We start from the raw sequence: 22,602 nt of genomic DNA on the forward strand, positions 1-22,602 counted from the left end.
TTATGAAAAATTTTAAAGTGTAAAATTCTACAGAATGCGCATAATATGAAACAATATATAAAATAAACAAAGTAGAGTACCTTTTATAATATTTAACGGATAAAACGATCTCTTATCCAGTTCCAGTTTTTTAATTATATTCGCAAAAATATGAATTTGTATGAATATTCGCAGTCTAGTAATAACAATAAATATTTGTTCATCTTTCAAAAACTCAAAGAGAAATATATTTAATCGTGAAATAAAAATGCAAATAAAAATACATCTTGGTACAATAACATTCTTTTAATCACGCAATTGGTCTTCTGATAAAGAATGAAAACTGTGATTTGTTCCGTTCTTCGCCTATCTTTTTCAAACTTACTCTATTTGTCAAAATCATTTTGATATTATATGCACGATCTTTAAAAGCTAGATATTTTATTCAGAATTAAATAATTCAGTCGAAGCCAATCAAGCGGACAAAAAACAACAATCGAAAGGCGAAGTCACCCATCGGCATTCTTGAAAGGAAGAACAAATGCAGTTAGAAAGCGTTACGAGGCTCTATATTGTTCCATTTCGCTGAACCTAGCCTGATCGTTTCGCGGATTCGCGGCTGCTCCCCGCGAATAGCCATTTCACGCGAGCAGATATTCAATCTGACATGACACACATGTTTCTTACTGCGTTCGTGCCACCATCGGATTGCACGCTGCGTAACTGTGCTAGATTATCAACAGGTCTGCGGAGAAAGTACCGCGAATAATTCATCGGATCATGCGTGATTGATCGTTACAGGAGAAAAATCGTTCGCGGTCTTCAATGACGCGCGTGCACGCACAGGGATATTGAAAATGAAAACGAAACGATCGGACGGAAAGTGGTTTTCATACAAGATTTCTTGATCGAAAATTTTCTGATGGAGGATTCTTTGATCGAAAATTCTCTGATTGAAAATAACTCGATCGAAGACTCGATTTAACGATGGATCGTAAAATAACGAAATGGAGGTTTCAAACACGTTTATACATCAAAGACTGAGGATCTATTTCTTTCGTAGCTTATCATGGACCTTCATCAAAGGAAAATGGCAACCATTCGGCATTTTACGGATGTTGCACGCAGCATGTATTCGACGATCTGATTGTTAATCATAAGAATACTTACAACGAACCATGAGCCACATGGGAGGAGTTGTTTTACGATCCTCGGTTCGTAAAAACAAAGAAATCTTCCCTGTGTTACATATGCTATGTATAACTTAAGTTTTCTAAAAAAAAAAAAAAAAAAAAAAAAGAAGGACCATTGAATCACGTCCGAATTGATTAAAGATCAGTCACCTGTATTTGAGGAAGGTAGTATATAGAAAATTACTTGATTTTGCATGCGGAGGTGTTAGCTTCTTTTTATCCACATTTGCAAAAGAATGTAGGGGTTAAGGCAAAGGTTAAGAGCTAAAAGTTAAGTAACGTCGAGTGAACAAACGTTGCAATTTTGCCAATTTCGTCGCCAAACGAAAATACCTATCGTCGAGGAGCAAAGACCGTAGCGTGATGTAGCCTCAGGAGGAGGAAGAGTGAACCGTCGAAAAAGCGATGGCGAACGAACGAAAGAACGAACGAAAGTGTGTCGTCCATTCTGGCACGTATTTCCTTTTCTATGTTCAGAGGGGGGCATCGTTGTTCGGGCCCCGACAAGCTGAAGAGCTTGAGGAGTGCTCGCGGCGCGTTGCCCCATAGTGGGGGCAGCGACATAAGTACGAGACGGCCTTAAGAAAAGCCTTCATTCTGATAGCAGATCGCGATTCACGGAGTCGGTGAACTTGTAAAACGCGACCAAAAGTAGCCAGTGACCAAAGGTAGCGATCGAGTGTGAAGACAAGAAAGACGAAAATCCGGAAGAAAAATTAATAAAAAGAGAGGAGAAAAGGTTTGATAGCGTCGAGGGGAAGCTTTCGATCAGGATAAAAGTTCGTTCGATGCGCGAGACCGATGAGATCGCGACCGCGTTGGTGATCGTTCACGGGTGCACTTTCCAGTAATTCCTCCAAGAGACACGAGAGATCGAACCTCTATAGATCAAACACTATTCCGTGGATCCCGCTGTTCTTCCAAAGGCAAACGAGGTGGGTAGTGTGAACAAACTTTGCTCGACAGTAATTGCTCAACGCGATACGGCGCGAATACGTAGAAGGACTCTCTGGGCCAAACAGCGTTCGTTTACGTAAGTCGAAGGCCACGATTTCCTCCCGGAGGAAAGACGACTTTGAGTCTCCTTAAAGGAAGGATAGAATAATTATCGAAATCGTTAGTCATCGAGTATATGCCAACAGCTATTAACATCTACACTGACCTTCCACAATTCGATCGAATTTAATTACAGTTAAGTGAAATACTACGATTAAAAATAGAAAGATCAATCTAGGAAACGGAAATACCATCTTATCCGTCTCGATAATCATAGTGAACCTACAACAGTTCGTTGAGAACATTGAAAATTTACAACATTATAATTTAAAAGAATCGTTTCAGGTGGTATAAGAAAATTATAACAGTTTCCATCGACCGCGACGTTTAATTTTTCTCAACAAAATCGCGCCAACCCATCTGATCTCTCAATTATTATTAAAACATTCTTCCTCGATGCGTTTACAAAGCGCACTTTGTAATTTCAGATCGTAAACAATGAAAACACAAAAGAGAGTGTAGAATACGCGTAGCCGCGCCGTTTAATCGCCACCGGAGATCGTTAAATCGTTGCAGTTTTACCACGCTCGTTATCTGTTCCGTTAAAGTTTCCGCGATTATCGGAAGTTAACACCGCGCGTTCGCACACCGGCTCGATTTACTGTTCACCGTGTATTTCTGCGTTTCGTTTGGGTGGATATGTTGCCACCACTCGAGATTCGAGGACGTTATCGCGAAACGGTAATTCTCAGAGACTGCAACAGCGACTTCCTTGTTGCCACAATGTTACACAAGGATCCCGTGAGCTGAGCATCCGCGAGACGCGCTTCGGGACAAGAAGAGGTTACAAGAAGCAGAAGATGACGGGGGGTTGGCGCATCTTTCGAGTACGTTGGCGCTCGGCCTCGAGCTTCCTTACACGAGCTCCTTCAGGAAACGTTTCCTCTCTGTTTATTTTCTAAAAATTCCCCAGAGACGCGGCCTGAGCATTAAGTACCGTGCGCACGATTACCATAATCGGAGTTCGATAATCGAGCGTGGACATCGCGATGCACACGGCGCATCGTTTATGATCCCACGTCGGATGGAAAAAAAGAACGATAAGCTTTTTCAATAGATTGACATTACTGACTCGATCGGAGACAAGATGGTGGCTCTTTTGTTTACTGGGTTAGGGTTGTTGTTACGCGAATTCGTGCTTTAGCGAACTAACGAAATATGTCTGAAGAAATGCTTGTACTCGTAAAAATCTATACGAACAGCGCGTGTGGGAAACACAATAAATCAAATTGTGTTGGTTTTCTGAGTTTTATTTCACTTGGTGGCTCAGCAGAAGTATTTTGACAATTTTTGACGAAGCAGGGGATCACCCGACAGATGATATAGGCCTTTTGAAAATAACTGGTAAATCTGATAATGTTTTGTAAGAAACGAATATTAGTTTGACTGTTATGTTAGTTTAATTTAACTAATGTTAATCTGCATAACTGTAATGTTATTAATATCTTTTCAATTTTTAAGAAGCTAACAAAACCACGTATTTAATCCCAAAATAAGTGAAAAGATTGATTTCATATGGAATTGATTGACAACACATTGAATTTTAAAATTGCTCCTCTATAAAAGACAGAGCATGTGATTTATCATCTTTGCACCTGTATTTATTAGAACACGTATCCATTGTAGTCATAGCCTAAGGGCTAATGCTCGATGCCAGATTATATTCGCTATCTCAACAATATACTAGATTGCTAGGTGTATTTTATTTTATGATTTGAACTTTTATGATTTTATTTATGATTTAGACTGTATAACATTGTGTGCTCATCGTTACCGAGGATTCCATATATTTGAGAACAGAATATGGTTCATCAAACTTTTCGAGGAAGTATGGTCTATACCGTCAATCCATTTCACTTTTGTAGGCCAATCAGTTGAACTTGGTTGACGATATTCTGTTAGCTGAATCTCTTCACGTCAATATTGCACTCTATCTGTGAAAGATCTACAGTGGCTACAAAAGTACTTTCATGTGATTAAAAGAATTGCATATTACACGAATAAAATGTAGAACCTGATAAAAAATGTGAAAATACTTTTTGCATCCACTTTAAGCCTTTCTAACAAAATGTACTTCGTCATACAATCCAGTAGATTGATAAATCTATCCAATGGAGTTTAAGAATTAGTTTCATGCAGTCTTCGAATAAAATTTTTGTCCTGAAAACCCAGTAATCTCTTTTCCTGTAGATCGCATCAAGCACTGGTTTTGAAAAGTGGAATTTCGTCAACGATGTGAATGTGGAGATAAGGTCCGAATAACAGTTGTAAAATCGTGCACGATCCGGTAATGCAAGCCATTTCACGTGCTCGTCTAACTGTCGTTCGACAATTCTTGGAAAACGTTTCTTTCGAAAAACATCTGAAATTTGAATCATATTCTGTCACTGTAGTATTACTTGAACGTGTACGTATATGATCGACGCGGTAGATAGTTTTGCGGGCGATTTAGCTTTATCGAGTGGACTTTGATGGCAAGGACGTTCGTTCGCTCGCCAAGGCGACTCTCTTCTTCGTTTTGCGCTACTTGTGCGTCACGGAAAGTGCTTTCCAGTCTAACATTAATGACGTCGATGTCTAAAGTTATCCACGGGAGTTAGCGGAACCAGTTCGCGCACATTGAAACGTAACTCGATCGACGAATGCACCAACCGAACGGTAATGGGACGGGATTACAGCCGCGGGAATCGTCCGAGCTTTCCGTAATTAAGATCGTGATATTACCGAAGTCTAGAAATAGGTTGTTCGCGCACCGACCGATAAAATCGTCGATTAAATTACGATGTGACACGAAAAGTATCGACTCAACAACCGCTTCTACACGTGTTACGCGGAAACGATATCGTCCAAACGAATTTATGGAACCGACGAGACTATCATTTTTGTGAACATTACGTGATAGGAAAATGATCGGTAGAATCGATGGTCTTGAATGGTCTCTCTAGTTTTTAAGCTTCGCGTGTATTTCTAATTAAACAGCCGCCGAGAACAGAATGAATGCAAATTGTGCGCACAAAACGCTTCCAGCATGAAAATGGTTAAGACGGTAATTTTTCAAAATGTTATACTTACGACATGTTACTATTATTACAGTGTACGGTTCTCCGACGAAATATAGGTTGTTACGTGATGTTATACAAGCTCCAGATCCATTACTTTCTCTCTCGAGTCCCGATGCAGTTAACGAAAGAATAGTTTTACGATTCAGCCAGGCTAGACCTAACTGTTCGACGTTTTCTTGAATTCCAAAGATCCAGGCAGCGAGTAAAATGGGGCGGCATAAACTTCTTGAAAACTTGATATACCGGTAGTTTGGTTACATGGCGTGTACTAATGAGTATTCCAATCACACCTCAAGCTGCTATGTTAGATAGTAACTGTTGACGTCTATGTACACCTTCTTATCATTGGAATCCATTTTTTAGCCTTATTACATTCTAACGTTCTTTTCTTGGCGTCTTTCAGTAATCTTTCTTACTTCTTTGATGTCCCCGTGCCCTGTCATTTTTCTTCTTTTTATTCCTTTTCTATGTCATATTAGCGAGTCTATTTTTTTATTGTCCGAACTGTTTTGTGTCTTTGTATTGTGTCTTTTTATTCCTAGACTTTTTTGTATTTATGCACTGTGTTTCTTCTCTTTATTGCCTCAACTCGACTCTATTCCTTATTTGTTTGTCTCCTTTCTGATTCCTTATGTTGCTATTTGTCCTTCTATTATAATTCTTATGTCCTTGCAATACTTCTTTTCTTTATATTCCTTTTAGCCCCTTTTTCCAAAGTTCTTTTTATCTTTCAGAACTTCTTCTTTATCATCTTTACGCAATGTCTTTTTTTCATCGTTGAAATTCCTCCTTTGGTACTCTTGCGTTGATTTTCACTATTGGTTCTTCGTTATTTGTTATTGTTCCATTTTGGGATCTTCTTTGAATTTCCTCCATTATTAGGACCTTCTTCCTGGAAAATCTTTCCATGTCCACGAGGTGACAAATTATGGATACTAGTAATAAGGGCTAGATATTGTCTGTAGATCAGGTTGGTCTAGCAGAAAATTCGCTATCAAAAGAAACCTTTAGCAGGTTCACAGAGGTCAGGCAGTTTCCAGGTACAAATTTGGAGAAACTGATCTTCGGTACCACTGACGGCATTTAATAATACTATCCATATGGAATTCGGCCAATGAATTGAAATTTCATTCATTTTGGAAAAATCGGTGACCCATCTGTTTTATGAATCTTAACAACTGCTTCGCAGTGCCTTTATACTTTAATTTATCTTAAATAAGACGCACGCCTGAAGGTACCTAGTTATTACAATTTATTTATTCATCTAATATAATCCTTATAAATGGTCATAAATTAGTAGAAATCTTTAATATTAAAAAGATAAACACTGAATTATAAATAAATAAATTCTGATAGATAATGAATCGTATATATAATTGTCTTAACGATTAATCATCACCATATATCATTTACTCGATCTTTTAATATAAAATCTCGCTTGATCATGAAGTATGAAGACCGCTACGCTCAAACGCGGTGCCGCGGTAAATGTACGTAACGCGGTGGTCTGTTCATCGAGACGTGCCGATTATCTTGCACGCCAGTGGCGCTTATGAAATAGCTGACCGCTAATTGAAATGTATGAGACGACCAATGGGTTACCGCTTCCTTGGCCAAGGTCCAATCTATTCGTTTCAACCTTTACGAATTCAGAAAAATCAAAGGCGTCATGATGTAAAATTTATGAAATTCTCGCGGAACCTTTCAGACCTCATCAATCATCAAAAAAAAAAAAAAAGAACGAGAAAATGTAACAGGTTACTTCTGCACCAGCTTCCCGCTCTGTATCGTTTATCCATTCTACCAACAGTATAAATTAGTCTGCACTCAAGAAGATGGTATAACGGTCCCATTTACATTCAACCGCGTAAGGATTAATGACTAATTGAAAAGCCGTGTAGAGAAGCGCCGGACACAGGTTTCGTTGCTCGAGTTAAGAGGGAATGTTCGCGATTTTTGGAACTTCCACGAGTACCACGACCATTTCAGAGAAACTGCACGGAAATTCTACGATACGAGAAGACCTCATTTATCTTCCTCTTCTTCACGCGCAAAGTTAATTCTTTGATCCATTCAGGACTGAACAATACGAAATAACGTGTAACGTGTAGAAGTAACATTATGAAAAAAACACAAATAAAGTAAGTTAATATTATTTCGTCAAGATAAGAAAAAAATAAGAAAAAGAAAAAGTAAGAAAAAATACAGAATAATAGCAGTAGCAATGCAGAAGCTGTAGAATCTCTGATCTAAGAATTACAGGTACAAAAGGAAATTCTATAATGTGAAGAGAGAGATATTGCTTTTTATTGAGCTATAAAATACTTCAATTTTTTCGAATTTCATAAAGGTGGAGGATCTAGAATCTAGGCGGAAGTAGAAGTAATAAAAGAATATCGAGCAAATTCTTGGACTTCCTTCTTATAATTACAATATAAGTTCGATAGAGTTCAGCAGAGTTCAATGGAGTTCAGCAATGTGAATTGGCTAAAAGGAAATTACAAATAAAATGTTGCAACCAATGCAACCTTGGTCCTTAGTGGATTAATATAGAGGATCGTTAAGGGACAATCGCAGGAGCTCGCCTCTAAATATTCAATGGCGATTAAACCAGACGCCGTCTACTTCCTCGAGAGATAATATATTCTGTGCCGACGGAGAAGTATGCAATCTGTTCGATGGTAATATCCGTATAAAAGGCAAATCGCTGATTCATTTAACCCGAGTCCTTTGTCGATCAACGTACAAGATGAGACTTGAATGAAACTCATGTCATACGATGTCTCAATTTTCTCTGAAGAAGATCAACCTGAGAGTAAAGAAACAGATCATGAAAAAAAGGAAAAGAAAAACAAATAAAAGAAAAGTATGATCGACGATTACGTAACGTTTTTCAAAGCGACTCGAGCAGCTTGCGCGTGACGATCACGATCACTTTATCACCGCTACTAATTGGTATTCCGATACGAGCAGCCACCGTGAACGTTATTCGAGCAGCGAGCATGGCATGGGAAAAACGCGAAGAATTTCGTTGACTAGACCATCGACACCTTACGAGCATACCATATTTCTAAGCAGCCAGCCAAACGTTATTTTCCTTCTATAAAACGGGAGCCATTGAATTATAGCCGCTCGTTACAATCTCTAACATCCGCTAACGCTGTTGAAAATAATTGGAGGATCGTAATTAGAGAATGGCGAGGCAACGAGCACCGTGAAGTCGTAAACGCATTGTACTTACGGGCTTTTGTAAAAAAATGGTACTTAACACGACATTGTTTCCATTCTTAAGTACAATTGCTTTCTTTTGAAAATCGAAGTAATTGCTGCGATAGAAAGACAGCTCCATTTTTCTCATTTGAGTAAGTCAACGAAAACCAATCTTAAAATCGATCAGAATCGAGTCACTTTTTGAAACGTGCGACATATTCACGATCAACTGATACTCGCGATAATAAACTTTTGCGCCTTTATATATTGATATGAAAGCAGAAGGTATGTGAAATTGCAGTTTTCTCTCTTTTCTAATAAATACGATTTATCTCTAAATTGATATCGGGTTACAGATGATCGGAATAACTTATTAGAATACTGAATATTAAAACACGCGTATAGGAAATGATAAAAATTATTATCAATCACTTTCATCGCGTCAGATACGAAGCAGTAAACAGGATAAAATACCTTAAAGATCAGACTTAAAGAAAAGACTTCTTATTGCTACAAACTGTTCAATTGGAAAGGACAAAACATTCGAAAAGTCGTACGAACCAACGACCGTCTTTTTGGATCCTATGTCCACCCTCGAAAAAAAAAAAGATTCCAAGATAACAAAGGCACCGTCTGCATGACAAAAGAAGGAAAATCGGAACAAAAGACCTAACCCAGTTGCCTGCAAAAATATCGCTCCGCTTTCGCCATGTAAATCGAAAACCATCAAAAAATTCGAAAGCGGCTTCCGTTGTCGTTTATTCGTCGAAAAATCTGGTAGGAGGAGAAGATCGGTTGTTCCTGGTTTGCCGATGGTCCGTGAGGTGATTGACAATGGGCGAACAATTTTCGCACGCCCGTAGCCTAACAACGCATCCGACCGGTTTAAGATTTCACTTCCTTGTGATTCCGAATACAAATGGCGGCACACACCCAAGAGCCGGTCGCTCGTGCTTCACAGGAAGGAAGGAGGAAAGAAGGAGGCAATCGGCGAGGAAACACTCTGCGATTCCAGAATTATCCTGTGCAACCTCTGGAAAAGGAAAGAAGCCGTAAGTGAATCACCGGTCGAACGATTCTCGAGATCGTTAAAGATAGGAAAAAATCGGCGTGGACATTAGAATGACGATGATGAAATACGCGCACTGACGATCTAATGGATTAAAAATGACGTTTAATCGAGGATCAGACTACTAGGAAATTCGCAACGAACAAATAAAACGTGATCGTTCGTCGAAATGTTTTAAACGTGGCTGAATCTCACAGGCTATAAAAAAGGAGACGATGTAAATTTCCTCCAAAAGATATTAAAACCTCGTTTAAACATGCACATTGCGAAAAGTATGCTTCCGAGAGGCGTTTAATTACTGCGATAATTTTTAATATTATAATATTTTTTAATATCTCTATGCTTGCTTTTTATTTAATGTAAATGATCAAAAAAGAGCATGAAGACCTACAACGTTAGTTTAAATGACGAGTTAAGATGTATAGGATGTTAAATACATCAAATGTTATTCGGATCGTTCCATGTGTGATACAATTTGCAAGCATACCGTTGCCTTTTTACAGTGATGCAACATTTTGAAGAATCGCATTCATTTTTATGCCAACTCTAACGGGACGTTTACGTGGTTTGACGATGAAAGGATCAATCGACTGTGTTCGTTCAAAGACTCTTTGTTCAGTGGTAATTTAGAGGATACTCCCTTTAACTGAATAAACGGGCGACCAGTTAATCCGAAAACAATATTCAATGTGATAAAACGTGCATTAGTTACATAGAAGTTCATCGATATTCTTTCATTAATTCGCATATCATCGATTGGTTAATCTAATTGTAAATAACGCTGCTAATGCAACAGCTACGTTTTCTATGCGTACTTGGACGAAAGAAAGAAATAAATCAATAAACAGTGTGTTAAAACAAACAATATCATTTAATTTCTTCGATTTATTCCTAACAAATAATATGCATTTCTTGAAGAGCAGTATTTCGGTAGTAAATGTGTTAGAGTGAGGTTTTCTCTACAATAAATGCTATAAACGGCGGATAAATACGACATGTGATTCATTGTCTTCCTCTGAATGAAAACGTGACCGGATAAGGGGAGTCTATATATAGCCACATGAAAACCCGTTTGATTTTACATTCAATTGATAGATACGACCGTTTCTTGCTAAAATTATTTATTTTCAAGAAATCGAATCATTGAGTTCGTTAGAGATTTTGTTTTAGTCACGTTGGTTTTCTAACTTATCTCGACGATCCTTCGTTTCTGTATAATTTCCTCATAATTCCTGATGTCATTAGAAATTCACCGTGATTGGTAATCTGTCAGACGTTAATTTCTCTGAGTATATACTACGTTCCTTTTAATCATATCGTTTGAATTTTGCGACACGCTTTCGCCGTAAATACTAATTGAAGCGAGTGCGCAATGAGAATGTGTTAGTCCAGTCGTTTTTAATTGCGTCTCGCTCTACTGAGGTTATCAATACGCTGTATCAAAACTGGACTTTCTAACGTCGAATCTTTTAATTACATATGCAAATTATTTCTAAACTTCTACTGTTCTAGCTTCCGATTAATCGTGATGGTCGATATTGGTACCCTAGTCTATTGATTTGATCATGTGTCTGCGATTGAGGAAAATTTAATTATTCGTTACCGTGATTTCGTTTTTCCAAATAAGACCTTAATTACATGCGGCTTAATGAAAACATAATGTAATCGAAATAACATTCATACAATTCTATACATTTTCCGAATAATTAACTAATTCCATTCTTCTAGATTCATCAAAATCATCTTACAACATTTTCATTCTGAAACAATCTATTTGTCGAAAAATTTGGAAAACATTGTACGGACATTAAAGATGAAATACTCTATTCCTAGAAATATAAAATATTTTCCAATTATTTATAGCAACTGCTGACAAAGTTTTAATATTTCTATTCTTCTTCTTCGATGTGATTAAAAACAATTAATAATAATAGGACAAGGTTTAACGGTTGCTATTGACCCGAGAAATCTTTTACGTGCACTGATCAGCCAAATAATTGACATCTGCATCGGATCGATATTTTCCGCTCTTTAAATCTTTAACTTTTTGGACACCGTAAATGTCCACGTTAATAATAGGAGAGCCATTGTCGATAAAAACAGGCTTTTTGTTGGACACAAATCGGCGAAAGAACCGGAATCTGCTAAGGTCTCGAAAGAGGTTAATTCGGTTTTCGTAACGCGTGATCGGGTCCAGGCTCTCATTGTGTATTGAGACTACTGTATTATTACATCGTCGAAATGTTCGACGATCTCGTTACAGTTAGAGGATAGCCAATTTTTCGAGCAGGGATTCCTTACGGTACTTATCCACAACGGACAGAAAAAGAAGGACAATACCTTGAGTTTATTTAATAATATCCTGTTCAAAGTATAATTAGAGGATCATCTACCGAAACGATCTTATCGCGCGTTTAGATATCCAATGATTTTTAGATAGTTGGATTCTGTCATGCTTGCATATTCGGCAAGCATCATTTGACAATCTGAAGAGATACCTAAAAGCCTACCTTAGATCTTCTATAGAAATTTATATTTTCTAACGAAACCCTTGATCTTTCTCGAGAAGACATCAACCCTTTACAGTGTAATAGAACGAAGAATTAAAAACCAAGAAGAAAATAATTATTTCCTTGTACTCGAGATTCCTTGCATTTTTGGGGCATCAGGTGCAGAAAATATATACTATATGTACTATTATATAGGTAATAAATATTAAGTATTGCATTATTAAGATATTAACCCTCCTACGGTGTAATAATAAAGCGAAGAGGATAAAATGAAGGAGAAAATAATTATTTCTTTATCCTCAAGATTCCTCGTATTTCTGGCGTCAGAATGTTAATGATTGCTTTGTATGGTAACGTGCAACAGGTTCGCTACGTACAATACCGATCCGAATATACAAGCTTTTAGGGCATGTGCGTGGTACCGGCTTGAATGTGAGACGCGAAGTGAGAATCACGACAATGTGAAAAAATCTTTCATGATATATGTCCAACACATACATAGTTTACCTATGTACAGTTGAAAAGAAAATTATTTGTTAACATTTAGCAATATAGAATACACTGAAAGGCAAATTATTTGTTAACGTTCAGATAATGGAAACCCATAGAAATGGAAGGAAATCCACAGCAATCTGTCAAAATGCGAAATTAACAGCGCTATATTTTGCTCCAGTCTTTCTTTACTCTGTCACATTGTGCAAAGATGAAATCGGCGTCAGAATCTCTGCACACATGCTCTCATAAGAAGAGGTTGATCCGATCGTTCTAACGGATATTTTGCGTGAATAGATTGATGGCAGGATGATGAAGGATTGCATTCCGAAAAGAACAATCGTGTACAGTTAGGAAATTAGACCGAGTCTCAGAAATCCGGAATCATAGTTTACGTGTATCTAAGACAACGTGAAGGAGAGGGGAGCATTGTGTAAAGTCAGAATACCTTGACTCACATGATTGGGATCTCGCGAGAACCACCTGCAGCCTTCGTGACTGCCGGTGCAATTATGAGAAAGTCTAGCAAACTCGCTCGTTAGAAGAGCCACGTGCGACCTTCGATGACGCTCAAATTGGCGATACTTAAATTATCACCTCTCGTGCCTCGCAAACACTTCGAATTCCGCTAACACGATACTTTTAATCCTACGATCAAATCCTATTTCCTTCAATGGTTCTAACTTTCATTGTCAGTCTTCCCTGTAAAACTTTGCTTAACGCTAAAAACTATTATCTTTTCAAGTATAAAATTTCTACCAAAGAAATCAAAATGTAATATGAAAAAGTACGTAATACGAGGGGAAAAGAAGCTTTCATTTTCATTTACTTGTTATATTTGTTAAAGAAATTTTAGTAACTTTATCTTGTGTATCATATTATATTATAAGAAGACTGTGGATATTTATGATAGATATACATACGTAAAAAGTATATATATATATATATTATATTTTTACCAAAAATCATTCGAACATTCCTCAAAATATACCACTATAAATCTATCAAATTTCTATGAAGTTCTAATATTAAAAACGAAATGCGGATATAAAATTCCTGCATTCCGGTAACGCGATCTAGTAACAAAATATCGATACGATTTTTAACGGTGTAGTTTATAACAGGATAGCATAGTTACCCGAGTACCCTTGAATTAACTTTCAGAAGTAGCGATTAGGATCAAGCGTTAATAAATAATTCGAAGATCTCATGTTAAGAAACGGAACCATTACCAAGAACAAACAGAATACCGTAACATTCAACGGAGTAGAATTTTTGCCCAACATTTTTATCGCGGGTAAATTATTTCGTTGGCAGGTCTTTTAAATGAAGAAATAAATTCTTTATGTCGAACAAAACATGTTAACAGGGTCGTTTGCGATATAGTCGCAGTAAAGGACTTTGATGCAACATGTGTTCACATTTGCTCGAGCATCAAACGAATCAGAGTATGAAAATTTCTATCCTGCCAGAGTTTGATGTGTGCACCACGAGAATATTTACCGTACTAGGAGTCAGTAGCGTAAAATTGGCTAATTAGAAACGCATGAGCGAACAGAGACGAGAATGATGGACCACAATACGGGTCGTTCTTTTGCGTGAACCTCCTGACGAAGGTTCGAATAAACTCGATTAATTTTCAATGAATTTATCGCGAGCCACAGAGCGGAGCAACGACTTCTACCATTCTCGTTAGGTAATTACAGTAAATTATTTTTAATACTTTTAACATGTCAAACATTTAAAACCTTCAACGTGTGCCTAAATAGTTTATATACAGTTAATTAAAATCAAAGTGATACGAGCAAAATAAACAAGAGTATGGAATTACGTTTTTGTCTGGATAAAAGTAGGTTTGGTTTGGTAATTTTAGAATTAACAAATGTAGTTTCTCTACTATGTCGTGCTTTCAAGCTTCATAAAATTTCTTAATTCGATAATAATGTTTTTACTAGCACTATAAAATATAAGTGACAAGTGAAGTTAAGATATTCTCAATTATTTCTTGACACCCAAAATGTACGTATTTTAAACAGTGTTTGCGTAGCGAATTTCATTAACTTTTACTAATTCCAGAATCCTCTTACGTAATAATTTATTAATAACATTATTAAATTGAGACAAACGACTAGTTGTATATAGATTCTAGATTTCTCTTTTATAAATTCAAAAGTATTGAACAAAGTAGAGTATCAAGTGATTTACAATTTGTATGACGTACTTTTAAAATGTCAGTTGTATCAAACTTGTTTTGATTATGTAAGAAGATCTGGTGCTGTTAATTTCTGATTCGTGACTTTGTCAGTGGTTTGTGAAATTTCACTAATCAAATTGTGTGTGATGAAGATCTTAGATATCTATTGTTTGAAGTCAATTCACTTCAATTCAAGCCTGATTCAGTCCTGCTTATATGAATATACTTTATACATAATTCAAATTACTTGACCAATCTAAACGAGTCTTAGCCACGATAAAAAAAAGAGAAGAATTGCGTCGAGAAACACGCCGTGGTTGTTTATTAAAAATTATTTACTGCAATTACCTACCGTTATCCGTCGAAGTCTAATTAAGAGCTTCGCAAATTGCGCGAAAATTCATACCGGATGAAAATCAAACCGAAACAGGAGCGCGTAATCGCCGCGAGGAGAGAAATGCAAGAGGCGTACGCGCGATCCAACTTTATGGATTCCCTCGAAAACCCGTTAAAGCTTAAGTATCTCCTTTTTAAGCTGCCTTTCGCGCTCGATCGCGGAACCAACTTCCAGTTGCATACATGCCACTTTTCCATGTCCATTTCCATTCGCGTAGCCAGTGCCAGAAATAACCCGTAATCCGTAAAACAAAAGTTCAGCGCACCACCGAGACGTACAGTGTTTGCAAAGGACTGTCTAACCGTAAAAAAGTCATAATTTTAATCATTTTTTTTTCAATTTCCAAATTCTTAAGGACCCTTTGTTATTAGAATTTTAAGTTTCGAAATTTGTAAGTGTCTTTGATGGGCGTGGTACGTTTTTAAATTCTTAAGGATCCTTACTTAGGGAGAATGTCGCTTATCTATCTGCAAAATATTTAAATAAGGTAGAGTACACAAATGTCAATGGTGCTTCTTTTTTTCTAATTTGATGCACTCAAAAATGAGTAATACGTCTTATTAAGGAGAACTACATAAATTGGTAGGGATTGGTTAGAATTTCACCGCCATCCTGCAGTTCGGACTCAGTTCTTTGAATTTCAGAAAAAAACAAGTACATTTTGACACATCTCTTTCTGTAACTTATTTTTACATCTTCTGTCATTTAGCTACTTCGATTACTATGTTATACTACATCTGAAAACTATACAAGCTGATCTTCAAAAATGAACAATATTAACTCGAATAATTAAGAGTCATCCAGCAGTATTTTTGATTTAATGACTTGGACAGTGATTAGACAGCTATCTTCAACCGCGACGCGAGTCTTATACCGGATGCATGTACACGTTCGCTTCTCGAAATCCACGGAAAAAATGGCCTGATTTCCGCTTCAAAGAGCGCATTTGCGATTAACGTGCAATTATTCGGGTCAACAATGCGATGGGATAGCCATTACTCCGTCATTGCTCCCTCTCTCTTCATCCACGTAAATTGAGGGTTAGGGAGAAAGTAGCAACAGAAAAAAGAAGCGAATGGCCGGCGAGGAGAGGCTCAATTTTCCTAAAGAAAGTACGACGGCATATCGAGGAATGCCAAATCATCTTTCACGCGATAAATTAATTGCTCGACTGCGCGTAATGGCACGACAAAATCGATAAAATCAGCCTCCTTCCATATAATCTGCGCCCATTTACCACTGATAACGCATCGTTTATCCCCACTTTACCCGGTGACTTTACATACCGCACCACTTTCTAACTTTTTGCAACTCCGCAGTTCCCTCCGATTAACGAGGAGAATCAGTCTGGCTAGGTCAAAATCCTGAGCACGTGCAGATGTCTCCAAGTTTCATTAAAATTGCGGAAATGGCATATCTTTGGGTGTACATCATCCAAGCAGTATCGTTCGTTTGACTCAGAGGAAAAACGAAGCATTGCTAATCATTATCAAAGTGGCCAGTTTATGCTTTACCTGTTCTATAAATCCCATCGAAGCGGTACAATATCACTCTATAAATTGCAAAGTGAAGCGTGAACGAGCTATTTCGAGACTCCAAAGAGAATTCCAAGAAAATTTATCCAGCATCTACATCTATACTACTTAGATCGTTACTATCGCACAAATCTGTACGATGATGGTCAAGTGTACAAAATGAAAAACTGGTTGATTTAACGCGAAGAAAAAGCGAAGCATCGCTAATTATTATAAAAGTGGTCATTTTATAGTTACCTGTTCCATAAATCCCGTTTAAGCGGTACAATATCAATTTATAAATTTCCTAACTTGATAAAGTGAAGCGTGGAAGTGCTATTTCGCAGCTCCAAAAAGAGTTCGAATTTATCCAACATCTTCAGCTATACTATCTGTATCTTCGCTACAATACAAATGTACGATAATGACCATCGTACAATCCTATATCATTACCACTATACAAGCTTAAAAACTCCTTAATGTAACTCGGAGAAAAAACGAAGCATCGCTAATCATTATAAAAGTGGCCAATTGATAATTGACTGTTCCATAAATCCCATCCAAGCTATAGAAGCTATCCAAGCAACGTTGCTTTACAAATTCTTAACATATAAAATGAAGCGTAACATATAAAGTGCTATTTCCAACGTGCTATTTCGAAGTTCCAAAAAGAATTACAGGGGAATTTATCCAATACCAGGAGTTAAAGACCGAAGAGTAGTCCTAATGACACGTGACGAAGGTACGAGCCGTACGCCACGTCGAACCTCCATCCCGCGGACGTTCTCATCGAGTACATGTGCACGCGAAGACTTTGGTTTCGCCTTTCCTGTCACGAGCACATTGTATCGTTCCTGACAAAGATGCCCGTAAAAAGATACGCGCATCTGCGTATTCGGGCAGTTCATTTCGGCAAAATAACGGTGTGCTCGAAATGGCCGCGATGAAAAACGACCTGTGCAGACGTTGAAGTCTGCAAAAGAGTCCTCGACTTTGGACAGGTTTGAATCTCGTATGTAATTCGGCTTAGTATTATTTTCGTCGTCATAATCTTCGATGATCGACGAGAATCCTTAATACTCTTCGAAATAAGTACCCAGGACCTCCTTAAATCACCTGGAACATTTTTGAAGGGTAGGAAGGATGGTATAAGAGGACAGGAGGTAAGGATGACACGAAAGGATAAGACGCAAGAGCTCGAAGATCCTTCCGTCCTGTGTTTGACGCTTCGAAAACTGCTGATGTCATAGGACTTTCCGTATAAAAGAGCACATGTAAAAAGGAAAAATTCTATCGGACAGGGTGTTCCCGCGGAAATGATGAATTGAAATTTTATGCAAAACCTGGGCGGGATGAGCGAAGTTAGATGGAGCGTGTTGCCACCGTGTACAAAGGGAAGACAGGTATAAAACAAGACCACTGGCGGATAACGCAGGTCTCTGTAAGCTGACTGCATCATCCGCCAGGGAAAAGGTAGTTGGTTTACCTTACTAACAGCGGTTCGAGAAAAAGGAACCCGACGCCGGTAATAACGAGGTATCGCGTAACAATCAACCGGTACTTAATCGTAAATGCTGACGGGCCGCCATTATCCTTTAAATCGATCAGTCACACTGTTAATTATACTCGTTGGAATCTGAATATCTCCCGAGAAAATTACATCGCGCTGCCGCTCTACCATCTATACGCTCATAAATCCGCGTTGCACGAGGGCCGACGAGCTTGACTTTAATTGCTCGATTTTAATATCCATCTGGCGCGGCGTGAAAGATGAGAATCAATCGACTCGACACCCGTTTAAGATGGAAACGCGAGAGCAGAACCGAGGATAAAACGTTCTAATTCGAGACTATTAACCAACCCCTGCCACTTCGATTACACGCTCTCGTACAAAACCTGTATAGTTTAATAAACAGAAAAAAGAAAGATAAGAAAAAAAGAAAGAAGATACCGACTGATTCAACGTGGCGAAATAATAAACAACCGGTACATGCGATATTTCGCGAGTCATCGCGGTAAGAAATAGCGGACCCTACACTTGACACAAGCTACTACGCGGTTACTCTCGCAATTAGAAGCGATTCAATCAGCAAGTCGCGTGATGCTAAATCAAAATCACCGCTGTAACAAATCTCTAGCAATTAAGAATTAGCAAAAGCAAATAGCCAAATCTATCTGCTAAATAACATTCGACGCATACGAGAAACCCTATTACGAAATCCGTACTGAATGGATTGTTTCGGTCCATCTCCCTTTCTGTCTGTCTCTCTCTCTCTCTCTCTGTGCGTCCGACCTTCTGCAAGGTCTTCGAGGAGTTCTCTCTGGTCAGGAATGCGTGACTCGACGATTTTATAACCCGCTTTCAATTATCATTCCTGATGCTCTTGTTCTTCTCCCTTTGGTTCGCGCTACGGTTGCGCCGCGAGAAGAAAGCCTGACGCGGGGAATGCACGCGCGCGGAATTTGTCCCCGTCGCGGCGGCGTTTTCTTTCCCCGCGTGCGCATCCAGTGTCTCGTTTTTTTCTGCGTTTTCGCTTATATGCGCTTCCCTGCTGCCGCCACGGGGCTACGTGATTTATTCGATGTCGATTACGGGGAACAGCCAGTGCCGCGCAATGAAGGAGGAAGAGACTTCCATACTGCGGCACACCGTTCCCGAGAAAACGAGTTGTCCTCGGGCACGTTCAGCCGGACGAGCCGACGATTTGTTTCGGCTCGTTCGCCGATGATTCGCTCGCATCCACCCTATCTTTCAGCGGGATCGCGTTTTGCATGCTTAATGTCATCCGCTTGTCGCGTTAACCCGCCAAATAAACGATTAGTCGATTTAATTCGGAGGTAACGCGTGCTCTTAGGATGCGAGTTTGTGACGACTGTATCTACTGTTGGAAAGGTTGCCCGCATGAAAGGCTCAGCGCGATATTTTAAGAGCGAAAAAGTATTCAGGGATAATAACTTAATCAGATTTTCTGCTCGAGAATGAGGCAACTCGTAAGTACTCATAAGCCGGATTATACGTGCCTTTCCTCGATGCTTGGTGAATGGTTGATGTAGTTCCAATGCCTCTTCTTCCAATAGCTGTATCGAACGATCGTTTGGCAATGAGAATCGAACAGACGTTCTCTGACGTATATTTTGAGCGTAAATTTTCCAATAACAGATGCGAAAATGATTTTTCAGATATTTTGTCATATCATTTATATCATTTTATATCATTTCAGTGTTTCATTATATCATTTTATCATTTGATAAATCAAATCATCATTTTTCAGTTTTGTTTTAACATATACTTATATAACACATGCGATGATGACTTTTTAGACATTTTCCATGGATATTTCTTATTAAATTTGCTTTGTAAGCATATTTTTCAACAAATTGTGCTAGTTGTTCAAGGTAAAAACAATGAAATCGTTTGGTTTTTTCCAGTCATCATGAAGATCTCGGCTACTTTATTGGTTTGCGCGATGGCATCGGCGGCGGCGGTGCCGCTCCAAGACACCCTGAATGACGCTCGATTGTTCCCTCGGAACAAGGACGCGGTTCCAGTTTCCACGGAACCCGGGATTGTCACCGGCAAGGACGCGACGAATCAGTCGACAAAAAAGCAATCAGAGAAGACCGACAGTGGAACGAAAGAGTCGAAATCCTCGTTGCTAGCCTCGATTCAAGATAATAATCAAGGCAAGCTTGAGGTTGGCCGTTTCTCAAAGCAATCCAACGAAGTCAAAGCAACTAAGAAGAATCGGAAGCATAAAGCCATCTTCGTCAATTATCCTCTCGTTTCACAGCTTCCATTTTCTAACGTCCCCTACGATATCGATTATCCCAGCAACAACTTCGATACCGAAGAAAGAACCATGTCGGATCCGAATAGATACGAGGAAAGCAACATCTTTTACATCAGGCTACCACCCACGCCGTACATGTTCGTGCCAGGTTTAGGCTATATCTCGCAACCGCCCACTTACTCCACAGCCAGCCTTCGGCCACATGTCCCGTACACGAGACCCGGAAGGCCGAAACCAAACTACCAGCAACCCGTTAACCCGTTCATCAAGCTGCCCATCGATTTTGTGAGCAACGGGAAACCGACGTCGGTCTACCAATGGCAAAAGAAGACGAACAAGAAACCAACGGACAGCCCAATCACCAATCTGGACAGCGTTTCGGCGGACTTTGTGAGCAATGGGAAACCAACATCGATTTATCAATGGCAGGGCAATTTAAAGCCGACCAAGAAACCAGCCGACGATTTGGTCAACAAGCTGGACAAGGGCCCGTACACGTTTAATGGCAAGCCTACCAGTTTCTTTCTGTTGAAGTCTGATGGAACCGCAGGGGCACGTCAGGCTTTCCGGTACCCCGACTACCGGCAAGATAATTCCTACTATTGAAGACACGGGGCAGCTAGTTGCTACCGAAACGTGGAACGAACCACGGCTACCTCGAATCCTACAAATCGTCGGTTTGATTGCCGGATGATGATGGATTCGAGCGAAAGAGATGAGAAGCGACGAGCGTATGCACGAGAAATGTGAAACGAGAGAGGAATCGATTCGCCATTCTCGTTCGAATCGTATAACTGCGAGTGCCAGAGAATCGTGATGCTCGATCGCTTAGAAATTACACTCGCGCTTACGCTTCGTTCAGATTAGTGCATTTATCTGAATTCAGGCAACTTGAAGTTGTTTTCCTTGACTGAACTTGCAGCATGCTAGATTTCAGGGGGTATACTATTGGACTTTCAGAAATCAAAGCCTCGTTTTTAATTTTCTTACGGTGTTAGGTGCGTGAAATATCGCGTTAACGCGTCATACTACTGACTTATGTTACTAGAACGAATGGATTATCTTGAAAGCTCTGTTAACGTTTTTCTCGAAATTATATTTTTCACTCGATCGTTATGAAATCTCCGCGTCGCCAAAAATTAGAAAATAGGTCTATGTCAATGTTATCCTACAAGATCTAAATTCTTCATTTTGTAGTTATTTGTGAAAAGATTCTCAAACTTATCCGTAGCTTCTTCGAGATAGTATACCTTCTTGAAATGTTCTTTCAAGTTTCTAAGCTTGTTCTTTATTCATTGAATCGCCTGAATTCAAGAAACTTGACCGGTCTGAACGGGATTTGAAACATGTATATTCGTACAGCGACAAGCTTTCGTATTTACGGCCTTGATATAGAAGTTACACAGGCTGACTAGTGATTTATACTGTGTTACATTTACATCTAAGAGTATAGGTTATTACGCGTATGATTATGCGGGAACCGTGGAGCCAGTTCCCTAAGACGGACTGTTAAAAAATTTCATCACGTCGATGATGGACGTCGTTGGCGTAGCTAATACGATCTCTTTAGTAGAGATTTGTATCTTTTTTTCTCCTTATACGTTGCTTTCAAGTTCGATGCCTTGATTGTACAAGGTACAGTGGTGGAAGTGCGTTTTAAAGTAGAGGGGAAGAGATCGAGGAGAAATATCCCTGTATGGTAAACGAGAAATGAACGATAAAGACCAGTGTGGAAGATAAAACGACGTAATGAGAAACGTAAACGTAACAGCCGTGAAGTTTTTCATTTTTGCAGTTAAATATCTTCTGATTTTCATGTTGCGTTAATTCAGTATGCTGGTATTGATTCCACTCTGCATAATTAAGACGTATCGCTGTGGTTGCTCGAGATACAGACTCTATTGCGAGTAGATGTATAATTTTAATTGTTACTCTTAAGTGTATAGTTTCTATTTATATCAATACTTATATGCGTCTATCTATACGTTAATCAGTTAAAAAATGCGTATATATAATTTATATATAGCTAGCTGATTATGCAGAAGAAATCATGATGACTATTTGCTCAAGCACCATTTAGGGTAATTTAATATATAACTATCCATTGTTTTATATCTTGAGTGAAACCATGATAT

General features: G+C 38.7%; 1 protein-coding gene across 1 annotated transcript; it reads left to right on the plus strand.

Annotated features, from left to right (window-relative positions):
• Positions 1 to 1,524: 1,524 nt before the first annotated feature.
• LOC117204431 lies at positions 1,525 to 22,133 on the plus strand. Its single transcript, XM_033441831.1, has 2 exons — positions 1,525 to 2,107; positions 20,106 to 22,133. The coding sequence occupies exon 2, from the start codon at positions 20,111 to 20,113 to the stop codon at positions 21,071 to 21,073; it is 963 nt and encodes a 320-aa protein (XP_033297722.1). The 5' UTR covers positions 1,525 to 2,107; positions 20,106 to 20,110; the 3' UTR covers positions 21,074 to 22,133.
• Positions 22,134 to 22,602: the final 469 nt, after the last annotated feature.

The sequence above is a fragment of the Bombus bifarius genome, unplaced genomic scaffold (genome assembly GCF_011952205.1).
Source record: "Bombus bifarius isolate JDL3187 unplaced genomic scaffold, Bbif_JDL3187 scf7180000007966, whole genome shotgun sequence".
Taxonomy (NCBI): domain Eukaryota; kingdom Metazoa; phylum Arthropoda; class Insecta; order Hymenoptera; family Apidae; genus Bombus; species Bombus bifarius.